Below are 13852 nucleotides of genomic sequence, written 5' to 3' on the forward strand. Positions count from 1 at the left end.
GTTGGATATCTGTTACTCCTTAAAAAATGAGATGATCTCTTTAGCACTTTAAAAGAACATAGTAAAGATGAATCCACGAGTCATAGAATGATTGGTCAGAGTGGCCTAGCCTATCAGGAAGGATAGCAGGGAATGTATATGAATCGGGAACAACATATTTAAAATGTAATCTTTGGGAGCGCCTGGGTAGCGCAGTCGTTAGGCGTCTGCCTTCGGCTCAGGGCGTGATCCCAGCGTTCCCGGATCAAGTCCCACATCGGGCTCCTCCCGCTGGGAGCCTGCTTCTTCCTCTCCCACTCCTCTGCTGTGTTCCCTCTCTCGCTGGCTGTCTCTCTGTCACATAAATAAATAAATAATCTTTAAAAAATAAAATAAAATAAAATGTAATCTTTGGGGATGCCTGGGTGGCTCAGTCAGTTAAGCATCCTCCTTCAGCTCAGGTCATGATCCTGGGGTCCTGGAAGGGGTCCTGGAATAGGGTCCTGCATCTGCCTGGCTCCTTGCTCAGCAGGGAATCTGCCTCTCCCTCTCCCTCTGCAGCTCCCCCTGCTTGTGTGTGCTCTCTCTGTCAAATAAATAAATAAAATATTTAAAAGATAAGAAAAATAAAAATAAAATGTAATCTTCTCCATATCGGCAGATGGAAAAGAACTTCAGAAAGAAAATGTCAGTCCAAAACTATGCCTCCTGTTCTTAGAACCAAGAATATAATAGCAATCTCACATAAGGGAAAACATCCTATTGGACTTTTCTGTTTTATAAAACCTAGTTTTCCTATTTATGGGAATATCCATGACGGGCCTCCAAATGCATATTCTTTAAAAAATCAAATTCGGTAACAACAATGAATATAAACAATGACAGCTGTGATTACGTCTTAGAAATTATAACGCATAGATATGTGTAGTCACAATCCACAGAAACACTTTTATATTCTTTGTTCCCATTTTTCTCAGTCTCAGTGGTTATCAACTATATGCTCTAAAGTTTCTCTCCCATGCCATTGCCACCATCCCCAAAATTTCTTCCACTTAGTCCATGGAGATCATTCCATTTCTAGACAACTCAGTTCAACTCTTCATTATCAGATCACAGTAGCCTCTCAGAATTCTGTTAATTTTCATTTTATAACTATTCCTCAGATTCTACACAACAGAGATACCCCGGGACCTAAAGCAATCAGCTAGAATCACGGTGGGGATGAGCTTCAGGGTGGGGGAGGCTATAAACACTTGTAAGAGTATCTCTTTTAACTCACCCTCAAATACTCATTGAGTGAATGATTATGACAAATATTGCGTTATTCAGAAAAATGTTTTATTCTTTCAGAGTGCAGACTCTGAGGTCAGTTGGACCTGTATTTATAAATGGATCTTCTACTTAATTAGAATCCATTTCCCCTACTGTAAGTGGGAAAGTACTGGTCCTTCCAGCATATAAATATTGTGCATATTCAATGGGACTTTTCAGATAAAACCCTATTCCGGGGCCTGGCAAAGAGCAGACATTCAGTAAATATTACCTATTATCATCATTGCCATTTTTATGAGGCAATTTTCTAGGAAAGTGGGATTTTCCTTAAATTACAATTTAAATAATGATTTGTCAATGTACTTTTTCCCCCACAGATGTGCCTGGGATTATAGTCCATATTGCTTATGACAAGATTCTTTCCTGGTGGTTTATCAAGGAAGAGGCTCTCATTCTGAGGCTCAGGTCTCTCTGTGGAAAACATGTTAATCTGCAAAGCTGTTTCATCAAACACTAGGATATGTGGCATAACCAGATCCCAACTTGGATGCACTGATTTTTAAGGGAATACCAGCCATCTAATTCCAATTCCATTGGCAGAGTCTTGCATGCAATTCTGGCTTAGGACCTCCTTACTTAACAAATATGATATGCTTCTTAATGAAACAAGATACTTTGTTTTACTTTCTAATAGTCTGTATGAATTATAAAACAAAACCAAAAGTAAATATCAGAGGAAGCATGAGGAATTGTCCTATTAGCACAAAATATGTCATGCGAAGCTGTTTTCATTATAAATTAGCCTTTATTTTATTCTGGAGCTGCAGAGTTCTCAATAAACCCTCTCTGCCTCTGGTTCTCAAGGACAAGGGTGGGTCACTGGCTCAGGATGCCTTGACATTGTTCCCTGCATTTCTCAGCCTAGCCTCTGATTAAGTGCTTGCTGCTGAACGTTACGAGGTCATCCAGCACTGAAAAAACGAACTGGGAAAACATATTTAGTGCTATATTTATTAGTGTGGGTATGTGTACATTCATATATGTACACACACTCCAAATAATTTTAAATTAAAGCATTTTAAAAATACTTAATGGAGGTTAAGCAGCATTTTTAACCTCTGTTCAAGTTATTGAATGGCATATTAAAACCAATGTGGCTCTAATGTACCTTCTAATGTGCACTGCTGCTTTAACAAATTGCCTATAAATTTTAGTTGAATTAAGCATATTCCTTGTACATTCATAGTAAGGTTAGGTTAATAATACATGAGGTTTCATTATATGCACCTTCCTTAATAATGTTTTTTAAGAAAGTGGGACAAGAATCTCTGGGCAATAGTCTAGTAGGGGCCAGTAATATTTACAGCCACAGATGAAAAAGGCAAGCTGAAGTCCAGAGGCTTGTGAGTTCATCCCTCCTGCCCTGCCCCACGCTTCTCCCTCCATGCCCCGCTACTCACACACATCCGTGTGGAGCTTCTCCCCTGTGCTATATGATCTAGGTCTCTCAGATGTGCTTAAAGAAGTAGAAAGAAAGGTTCCGATGGCAGCGGTGTCTTTTATTGTGCATACTGCAGAGCTGGCTACTGTGAAACATCTGCTTATGATAAAGATACTTCAGGATAAGGGTTCTTTTTTTCAATGTAAATTTCACAGTAAGAGACAATAAAACCAGAAAACAAAATTCAAAGTAGTTTCTGAAGCTAAAGTGTAAGACCAAAAAAAAGGTCCACAAACACATTTTGACCTTTCCATATGCTACACCTATGTGTACAGAATACCTTGTTTTGTCAAAAAAAAATCCATTAGGTCTTTACACCACTGTTTTCTTTCCTCCCTGGCAGGGTAAAAACCACATCCTTTCTATATGTCATCAAAGGAGCACTCAGAGTTGCACCGTGCCTGTGCCTAAATAGAAGAGAATGTCACTGGGGTAATTTCTTTTTTTTTTTTTTTTGAGAGAGAGAGAGGGAGAGTACAAGTGGGGGGAGGAGCAGAGGGAGAGGGAGAGAGAGAATCTGAAGCAGGCTCCACAACCAGCACAGGGCCCATGGTGGGGTTTGATCTCACAACCCTGAGATCATGACCTGAGCCAAAATCAAGAGTCAGATGCTTAATTGACTGCACCACCCAGGTGCCCCACCCCTGGGGTAATTTTTACATGTAATTATTTATTACTTCAGGAAACACAGATAGAGTATCCACTAGGGAGACACTGCCCTATGTGCCCAGGACAGGGCACTGAACAATGTGAGGAACAGCAGTTAGACCTGTAGGCTGGAAAGGAACAAATGATCCAAAGACTCCTTAAAATGAGGTGAGAGAAAGGTCATGGGGGTTACGGTTCATGTGTGCCATGTTTTTTACCTACAAGGATGGGAAGGCAGTGGAAGATGGAGGGATACAGTCTGACTAAAGTTTGAACAGCATCCCCTTGGTGGCACATTAGGAAACGACTGTAGAAGAGTAAAGAGGAGAAAGGAAGTTTAGGAGGTTTGTCAGCTAGTCCAGAAGAAAGATGAAAATGGGTGAGTGGGGTGGTAAAAAGTGGACCAGTTCTAGGTTTATTTGAATGTAAAAGCATCAAGACTGATTTTGATAAGAGAGACAAGGGCTGTAGAAACAGAGGGGAATCAGAGGAGAGCTGCAAGGATTTAGCTGGAAAGATTATGACCCAGAAACTACTGGGACAACATTTCAGCTAAGGAGAGTTGAGCAATTTTTCCCTTCTGAAATCCCCAAAAATGAAATAAGAGAAAGAAGAGGAACTGAAAGTCAATGGCAGATGTCCACAAGTATAAGCTAAGCACTTGCAGTGGAGAGGCCAACAGTAAGCTGGTCGATTCAGGTAGTATAAGTCTAGAAAGAAAGGTGTGGAATTGAAGATTCCAGAGGTTTCTGAAGTCAGGTGTGAGGAATAGTTAATCCTCTCCAACCAGAAGATTTTCCCTCTTGTGTTTTGAGAGAAGACAATGAGTTTTCTCTTTAGAACTTAAACCAGAGAGTGCCTGGGTTCATCAGATGCAGGGACAAGTGCTACTGAATGCAGGGATTCTATATAAGGGTGCCTGTGATGGTTGGTTTCATGTGTCAACTTGAGTAGGCTTAGTGTCAGTTGTTTGGTCAAATACTAGTCTAGATGTTGTTGTAAAGGTGTTTTATAGGTTTTCCCAGAATACAAGAACACTAATCTACAGACAAAAAGGGCCCACTGAGTGCTCAGAAAAATTATTTAACAAAAGCACATCATCATGAAATTGTCAGAAATGAGGGTTATAGAAATAGTAGAAGCTTCTGGAATGTAAGAAAGAGGAGAGGAGCAGAGCTGGGGAGGAGCGGGGAGGGCAGGGGAGGGCAGGAGGAAGGAAGGAAGGAAGGAAGGAAGGAAGGAAGGAAGGAAGGAAGGAAGGAAGGAGGAGGAAGGGGAGAAAAGAATCTAATTGGCTCTGCAGGAAGATAACGATGAAATAATTTTTTGAGTGAAAATGATTCTGTATAATGATAAAATTTCAAAGTTATGAGTGTGGAATAAAGTTATTTGCAGGCATTCAAAATTCTAAAAAAAATTACTTTCTTGCCTATACTCTTTCTCACAAGCTACTAGAGTGTGTTCTCTATCAAATACACATATAAAATAAGAAAAAAGAACACATAGGATTTGGGAAATGGGATCCAACAAAGGAAATATGTGAAGGAAACTCTGAGTACAGCTGATGGATATACACATCTCCTATTGGTTCTGTCTCTCTGGAGAACCCTAACACAGATACTCTTCTTAAAACTCCTGATTATTTCTCAGTGTGTTCAATTAAACCACTTACTGAGTGCATGCAATGTACAAGGAATTACATTAGTATTGTGGCTATGCAAGCTGAATAAAATAATCCTTGCTCTCAAGATATTGAAACTCTAACAAGGGAAATAACCAACTACACAAATAAGTTAAATACAAGAATGCTTTAAATATGCTAATCATTTTCATTAATAGGTATGATTCCCATTCTATATTTTCCTTAAAAGGGAGGACAATTTGCCATGAACCTTTGGAGAGGTTTTGTGACAACTGTGCTTAGGCAAATAGCCACTAAGATATTACTCTTCTTGAAAACCAGTGCTATCCGAGATAAATTCCAAAAAGAAAGAGGCCAGAGGGAGACAGAGGAGACCATCAAGGGGAAGAAAAAGATTGAGTATGACTTTCCAGTATTTTAATTTAAATTTAATTTGTATTTTTATCAAAATGTATATGTAGATAGTTTTAAAAATCAAATAGAATCTAAAGGCTCACTGCATATAACAGCAGTCCATTGCTCTGTCCTTCTCCCAGGAATCTCCCTGTCCACCTTCATCTGGCTTTTATTTCTGTATTTCTCTATAACATCCATATATTGTCCCATCTCAACCTTGAAAATTTAGATTAGTGTCTTTCTACAACAGAGGATGAGTATTCAGCTTTTTATATGCCTCCTCAATAATCCCTTTATTTGGTTAAATCAATATTCAGAGATTGACTATATGACTATATAACTCTATTTCACAGCTCTATCATATAATATGCTTTGATTATATTTCCTTTCTTGAAAAATTTGCCTTTAATTAGGAATTAAAGGCATCTCTTAGATGCCTTTTGTAGGAATCTCTTCGATATTTCTAGGAATCAAAACCCTCCAATAGAAATATACTCAAGAAAAAAAAAAAAGAACTATACACAAGAAATCTGTTTCTTTTTTCTTCTACTGAATTTATCAACTCACAGGGGGATCCAAAACCCTGATCCTCCCATTCTAATTTGAGCTAGTTGATCTCCAGTTCTGATGCAAAGCTATATCCTAGGTCAGAACAAAACACTCAATAAGCTTCGCAACAGATAATCACTCAAAAGGATATAACATCTGATCTATTAGCTTTGGCTGGTTTATTTAGAAAGAAGGATATATAAATCATGGTTATTTGTGCAGGAGACTGAGTGCCTTGTTTCCAAAATTAGATATATTAATAAATATTAAAAGAGAAAAAGTATCATCTTTGGATATTAAAAAAAAAGTGATTGCAAATTTGGAAAGATGATTCTGAAGCCAAAAGAGTGCAATATATTATAGCAGTCATGTAAGTCACCTGCACAGCCCTCAGTAATCATCCTGTTTTCTGGGATACTTACCACCTTGCTCCTACTTAAATAGTGGTCCCCAAAAGTCATGTTTTTATATGATCCTGATACTCCTGGCCATAGTGAATTGGCTCAGACATAGCCACCCTAACAAAACTGAGTCAATTAGAATTTCCTTCTTGGAATCGTAACCACAAATTAACTAATCAGTCTCCCTATTGCTAGAACAGTAATGGGATAGACATTTAACCATGCAGAGAGGTAGGGAGAAGGAGAGTGTGTCTTTCTCAAGACAGAGTGAGAGAGAGAGAGAGAGAGAGAGAGAGAGAATATATGGAAATAGTTGAATTAATGGATACGTATCAATGGGAGATTTCTAGTTCCTGAGTCCTGATTGCATTGCTCCATATCAGGTTTTGTGGGACAGCCAGTGATAATACAGCCCCCATTTATGTTGAAGCCAGTTCAAATTATTTTCTGATACATATATCTCAAAAAGAATGAACTCTTCATCAACTCCATCCCATCCATCTCTTTGGATTTACTTGTCCCGCAATGTGAAAGGAAAGGTATGGCTCAATCCTAAACTCAATTCCTTGTCATGGCAAAAAGGACTTCTGTCCTACCCATTTCTGACAAGCAAATCTCCCTTTTGCTTGGCACTATGCTCCTTCACACAGGCTCAGATAACTCAGAGCTGGTTACATAGACAGAAAAACAATCAGCACAGCTGTTAAACACCTAATAAACATGTATATTCATCATGACATTATGATGATTTTATTATAAAGAAAGTATATAGTTCAGTTAGATCAGATAAGGGCAAGAAGCAAGCCGGGGATAGGGTCCATCTTTCTCCCGGTTGGCAAACACACAAAAAGATGGGTATAGTGAGACTAAACAGTAGTCTATTTTGCTAATTTGATGGCATTTAAAAATAATTCTAGATGCTCTTATATGATGCTAGACCATATAGCCCATTTAGTAAAAAACATTTGGTCAGCTTTATTCAGAAAATCAGTTCCTCATCTGAATATTTGGCATGGTATAGATAATTAACCCAAGTTTTCCTTTCTCTGGGAAGCAAAATTTATTCTTGCCTTTACTAGTTTAGACTTTGCTCAGTTATTAGAAGGGGAGTTACTTCAAGTTGAGAAGTTAAGTATTAGTTAGTCTCAATTATAAAATGTCTGATTGGCTGGGGTTCCTCTAAAGGGTCATCCCAAATATAGCAACACAGATACACCAAATAATCTTGAACATATTAAATAGTTATATCTGCATTCGTTGATAATATAAATACAACAATGTTGTTCAAAGTAGATTTTTTAGGAGTCCCAACCCCAAAACAAAGAGGAATCACCCAAAATGGTATAATGAAAATGACTGTGCACAGAACACATAACACATTTCTCTCTTACCTGGTTGACACTGATTACACTTTCTTCCTTGCCGATTAGGCAAACACAGGCACTGACCACTGATTGGGTCACAAATGGTCCCAGGTAATGTCCCCAAGGAGTCACACTCACACATCTGGCAGCCTTGAAAATTGCCACTGGTCAAATTGTACCTGTGAGGTGCACACTGATTACAGTGAAGACCTGTTACTCCTAATTTGCAAGGACACTGTCCTGTTGATTTGTCACACAGCAGAGAGCCATTTACTGTCCCAGTCTTATCACAGTTACAAGGCAGACAGAGGAAAGAATTATTTTGCTGGAGGTAGAAGTATCCTTCCAAACATTCATTGCACTGTCTCCCTCCAACGCTGGGCTTGCAGATACACTGCCCTGTCTTAGCATCACAGACGGTCCCAGAGAGGGATCCAGCCATGTCACAGTCACAGGCCTTACAACTGGTGATGTCCAACCCGTAAAAGTGTTCTCTGCAGGTGTCACACTGAAGTCCTTTGGCTTCTTTCTTGCACTCGCACTGCCCAGAAAGAGGATTGCAGAGTTTGTTCACTGAGCCATGGAGGTTGCACTGGCAGGGCTCACATCCATCATCGTTAAAACTTCGGAGAAATTTAAATCCAAAATTGCAATGATCACATCTAAGCCCTGAAGATAAAATGTGTTTAAAAAAGTGAAAATGTGAAAAGATTCTACTCGCGCTTTCAAGACAAACAATGCTCCTGGCAACATTAAATGCAGACACAAAATGTTAAGTGTTTTCTCCCAGGTAATGCCATAGAGGCCTGGGCATATACTCAAAATACATAACAATAGTTCTTTTGGCAGTCATGTGTAGTTTTATTTCTGTAACGTGCTTTATGAAATTTTATTACTTAACATATAGAGAAATGCTTACTGGAAATGTTGCTTCTGTTATACATACTGGAGCTCTTTTCCTCTTTAACAAATACTAAAACTATTATTCTTAATTATTTTATGTTAACAAAATGTTCATGTAAAAGAATAGACAATGAAGTAAATTTTCAAAGCTACACTGAAGAATTACACATTACTTATTTTCCTAGAAATCAGATGATACTACAATGTTTAACAACATATTGAACTGATAGCTATTTTTGTATAACAGTATATATGCTTCTGAATATCACACCTTTAAATAATTAATATAAATAAAACTTATCCAGAGCAATTTTTGTTTCAATGCTTTTATATGGTCATATATTTTATTATTTTCAATTAATATAAATTATGCTCTCCTTGGCTCATAAAGCAATCACATCGCTTGTCATATTGTGTGATTCAGGACATTCCTCTTTAAACACTAAGTAAATTCTGCTGTTACAGTACTTCTATTTAAAGGAGTGCATATATACATTTCACAAACAGAGAAAAATATTTTATCACCTAAACTTAAATCTCTGACAACTTAGGTTAGTTTCAGGGAGAGTATTAAAAGGAAAGAGAGTAAAACAAAAAATTTTGAATAGCAAAGGCTGAGTTGCAAAATACTTCCCTTAGATAGTTTCCACACACCTGGGAGTTTAAATAACTGACTATGTGGGGTTGAATCAATGGAAACATTTATTTCAAGCTATGATCGCAATAAAAAAAAATTAGTCCTAAAATAACAGTCAAAAACACACTCAGGAACTCATATGTAGAAAAGCATTTCTTAAGCGGGAAGGAAATGCATAATATATATGTATATATATGGATAAAAATTCAAGAACTCCAATGGAAGGCAAGTTCTTTAACAGTGATGAATGACTCACCTAAGGCATATCATTTAATTTCAATAAGGAAAATAAAAAAGGACCACTATTGCTGCAAATTTTAAAAATAACTGTATTGTTAACAAGAATTATGACTCATTTTGAACTATTAAAATTGGTCTACATGGATTCATATCATATCAGTTTTAAAAATATGCGCAGTGCTTATTTGAATATGCCATACATATTCCTGACAGGCAATCTATTCCTAACGATACTCAGGAAGGCCTACAGGGCATCACATTCGGTGTTAACAAGAGCAGGCGAGTTAGCACACTTGGCATTTAATTCACATTCTTCTCCCTTTTTATTCTAGATGAATGACCTACTTTAATAAAATTATTGGTGCTAATGTATTTTACTGGTGATAGAATCATTAGTAAGATTTAACAGTTTTGCTAACTCTAACAGTTTGCTTTCCATAACGAACACAACATACCCTGGTATTTTTGGCTTTTTTTATATTAACAAGGTAAAATTGAATAAGGGTATTTGCTAATCCCATTAGGAAAAGAAACCTATATGTACACATATCAAGTTTATGTTTTTATTAAAAATGCTGCATGTGCAGAAATAACTCTAGAAATAAGAATATCAAAATGATGATTTTATCCTCAAAAATATATCTATTTGTATTTTCCTACAGAAAACTAGCTGGGTCAGTAAGACACATAAATGACAGGGAAGTCATAACAGTTTAAATAAAGAGCAAATTTTGATTTTCCCCCTTTTCTTAAGCTCTGGATCTAACCATCACAGGAAAGATTTCATTGTTATAGAAAAATAAACATTTCATTGTCTTTAAAGGTCTGTCCTTAAATTCTGTTTTCAGATCATGAATTTAAAATATATATCATATTAAAGAACAAAGGATGACACACAGATTGAATTCAAAGGTCTTGGAATTCATTTAGCATCACAGATAGCACTTATAAAAAGATATGCTGCTCTTTACAAGTTGCTCATTTTTTTCCCCAAAAAGCTAGTTTTTGTATGCTTGAAATGTTTAAGGGCAAGTTATATTGAAGATTTTGATGTAATCTTTCTTTAAACTAGAGAAATCTTGTGTCATATCATTAACCATGTCCATATTCTTTTTTAGTAAAGTAAAATGAAATGCTTGTCTGGCTGACTTATATAAAATGAGGTATGTATTCTACCTATAGAAAAGATAAAAGAATTACCTTTAGACTTACAGCGCAGAAATGAAAATGTTATTCTGAATATGTTCATCTGTATGTGTACATGTATGTATGCATTTTTGTGTGTGTGTGTGACTGCCAGGCATGTTTTCATTATTATAAGGTTCAGGTTAGTGTTAGAAAAACCACGAAAGACTTGGTGTCTTGAATGACAATAGAAAGGTAAAGGTCTTTTTTAAACTTCCTGTGTGAACCAAGACATGTTCAGTTAAAATACAAGACTCACTTCATCAGGAAACTTTCCTCTCATAATATTCTCATATATCAACATTTCAAAGTGCATTATGTACATAGTGCATTTTGGGCACTTGATAAATTTTGTCCTTCTATGGTTGTGGTTCCCCTCGAAAATGCTGGATGTAATAAATTGCTATAATCAAATCTAATTTCTGAAAAATACCTGTGGGAGTAACAAACAAAAAAGCAGGTCTTGTATAAAAAAATGATAAATAACACTGAAGGTAGCTGTTTATTATAATCAGCTTGACACTGAATTACAAAATTAAAATTATGTGGCCCTTTATAACTAACCCTACCAATATACATGATCTGTGGAATTATGTTGACTTATTTTGCATTTCATAGGAACAGTTCAAAGAAATATAATAGAAAAAAAATGGAAAGATTTATCACAAAGGACCCTGTAGCACAGAATATTTTGAAAAAAAAATCCATTTATTTTGGTCTATTAAGAAAACTAGCATGAAAATGATTTGCTTAGAACTCATTAAGTGTAAAACATTTTGAAAAAGTGCTAATTTTCAAAAAGAAACATCTATGCAGTAAGCAAATTATATTTTTTCTATGACTTATTAGTATGGGACCATGTGAACTAAGGCATCTACAAAATAAAGAAACTTCTAAAGGGTTGATTAAACTAAGCTTCAAGCCGTAGTTTGATAGAATTATTAATTTAATCATTTTTAGACAGTTAATTTCATCCAAATTGTTTTTTTTTCCAGCCTGCCTTGAGCAAGGAAATTTGTTTTACTCTTCAGTTAAGAAATCAAATAGAGAATTTTATTCCAGATGGTAATAGAGATGTGACTGTAAACTTTTGCATTACACATACCAATAACATTTGCTTTGCACTTGCACTGGCCTGAATTTTGGTGACAGGTAATGTCTCCATCCACTGTCCCAGAGGTGCTGCAGTTACAGGGGCTGCAGCCATCAGGATCCGACTCTCGTAGATTGTAGAATCCAGTTTGGCACTGATTGCACTGTCTGCCAGACACATGTCTCTTACAATTACACTGGCCTCCAATCTAGAGGAGAGACAACATTTTGTAGAATGATGAACGTATCTATTTTTAGATAATTTGCTCATTAGGTACAAGACAGGGAGGGAGGGAGGAAAAAAAGAAAAAACTTTAAACAGACAAGAAGGTAATAAGGTATGTTTCCTCCTGACACAAAACATGGGAAGCTTCGGCAGGGTGAATATATAGAACTGAATGAAAATAAAACCCAGAGAAGTCAGTAGCATGGGACTAAAAGGGAAACGTGGAATTAAGCACTAAGCACCATAGAAAGAAATCAAAATATAGTCCTGTGGAGATTGAAAATAGAAAAGAGCCGGCAGTTAATTTAGTCTTGCAATTTTTCCTCTCTGTTTTTTGTTCCCCTCATCTACTATCTCATTGACCCAAACTTGCTTGATACGTGGTGCTTAAATTAAGGACAGACCTTTCTATAGTAATATCATCCTGTCAATGTCTTAACAATGTTTAAAATAAAGTTCCTTGTTAATAGAACCATTTGTGCCTACTGATACAGACCCTGATAACTTTAAAAAAACAACAACAGCAACACACACACAATTCTGCTTTTAGGAATATTTCAGCATATTTATGGTTCATTTGTAACATGACGTAGTCACATTAAGTATATTTAGCTGATTTATATTGTGGTAAAAAATAGTTCTTTGTTTCAGAGCACTGTCAAGTAAAATAACAGCTGAGAAAAGGAGTATTTTTCTTCTTCAAGCTCCTGTTTGAGAATGAAATACACAAAATATATAATGCTTATCTACTATATACATAAATAATACTATGTTGGTTAAAAAAAGATAATCAAGAGCCTAAACTTTTCAGAAGGGAACATATGCATATAAAATGTGAAACTAATATGAGAAATTTAAAAATAACTTAGGACTTGAAAAAGAGATGCCAGTGTAGACATCAAATCAAATCTCTTATAAAGTCACTGGCATTTCTCCCCAATTTCCCTTCACATGAACTGAATCCAGCTCTCCACAATTGTTGGCAGGTTTATCAACCAGGGAAGCCATGTCTGATTTACCTTTCATTGCAGGTACACTCAGTTACAAAGATGTAGACAAGGGTTTTTTAATTAAGGAATTTTAAGAAATCTAACACTGCTTCATTCTTCCTCATCTGTGATATAGGGAATACACTGGAGTCATTACTTACAAGGGTAAAATAATTTATATAAAAATGTTGAATACTCTGAAAAACAGAAGTGTATACACGCACCAGGTGTAATTGTAGATTAATAATGACCCTCGATATCAAAGATACATAAAGATATGCAAAGATTATGAATGATCTTTGTACTCAGCTACGTCTCCGCCCCCCACTCTTATCCACTGGACTCTTATCCAGTCCCATATAATCCAGATCATTACTCAAGACAGAGATTTGATTTGATCTGCAAAAATAAGTGGCATTTATTGGTGGGTATGTGTTATATATAATCATGAAAATCTACTAGGTCTCTGATTATACACTTTGCTGCTAATAAGATAACATGGTTTTACTACCATTTTCTTAACCTAAAAGTTTGTATAACACATATAAATTATACTGTCTTTAAATGAGTTATACCTTAAAATGTGGCTTAAAAGTCAGTGAAAAATGCTTTGTAGTTTTATGAAAAGTTTTCATTGTAATCAGGTTCTCAAAATTCACCTGAAAATACAAATTACATCTGTACAGCTCAGTTTCATTTATTTTTTTTAGTATTTACTTATTTTTATTTTAGAGAGAGAGAGAGAGCATGCTCATAGAGGAGCAGAGGGAGAGGGAGAGAGAGAATCCTCAAGCAGACTCCCCGCTGAACATGGAGCCTGACCCAGGG

The 13852-nt window shown here is 36.3% G+C and overlaps 1 protein-coding gene across 1 annotated transcript in view; it reads right to left on the reverse strand.

The window, feature by feature from the left end:
• The window catches only part of USH2A (usherin), a 676313-nt gene that overhangs the window by 531472 nt on the left and 130989 nt on the right, over nucleotides 1-13852 (reverse strand). Inside the window, exons 12-13 of the mRNA XM_026517347.4 lie at nucleotides 11823-12018; nucleotides 7780-8421 (exon numbers count right to left, since the gene is read on the reverse strand). Coding sequence (XP_026373132.2) covers nucleotides 7780-8421; nucleotides 11823-12018 — 838 coding nt within the window. The remainder of the gene's footprint in view (nucleotides 1-7779; nucleotides 8422-11822; nucleotides 12019-13852) is intronic.

Source organism: Ursus arctos, unplaced genomic scaffold, assembly GCF_023065955.2.
Source record: "Ursus arctos isolate Adak ecotype North America unplaced genomic scaffold, UrsArc2.0 scaffold_2, whole genome shotgun sequence".
Taxonomy (NCBI): Eukaryota; Metazoa; Chordata; class Mammalia; order Carnivora; family Ursidae; genus Ursus; species Ursus arctos.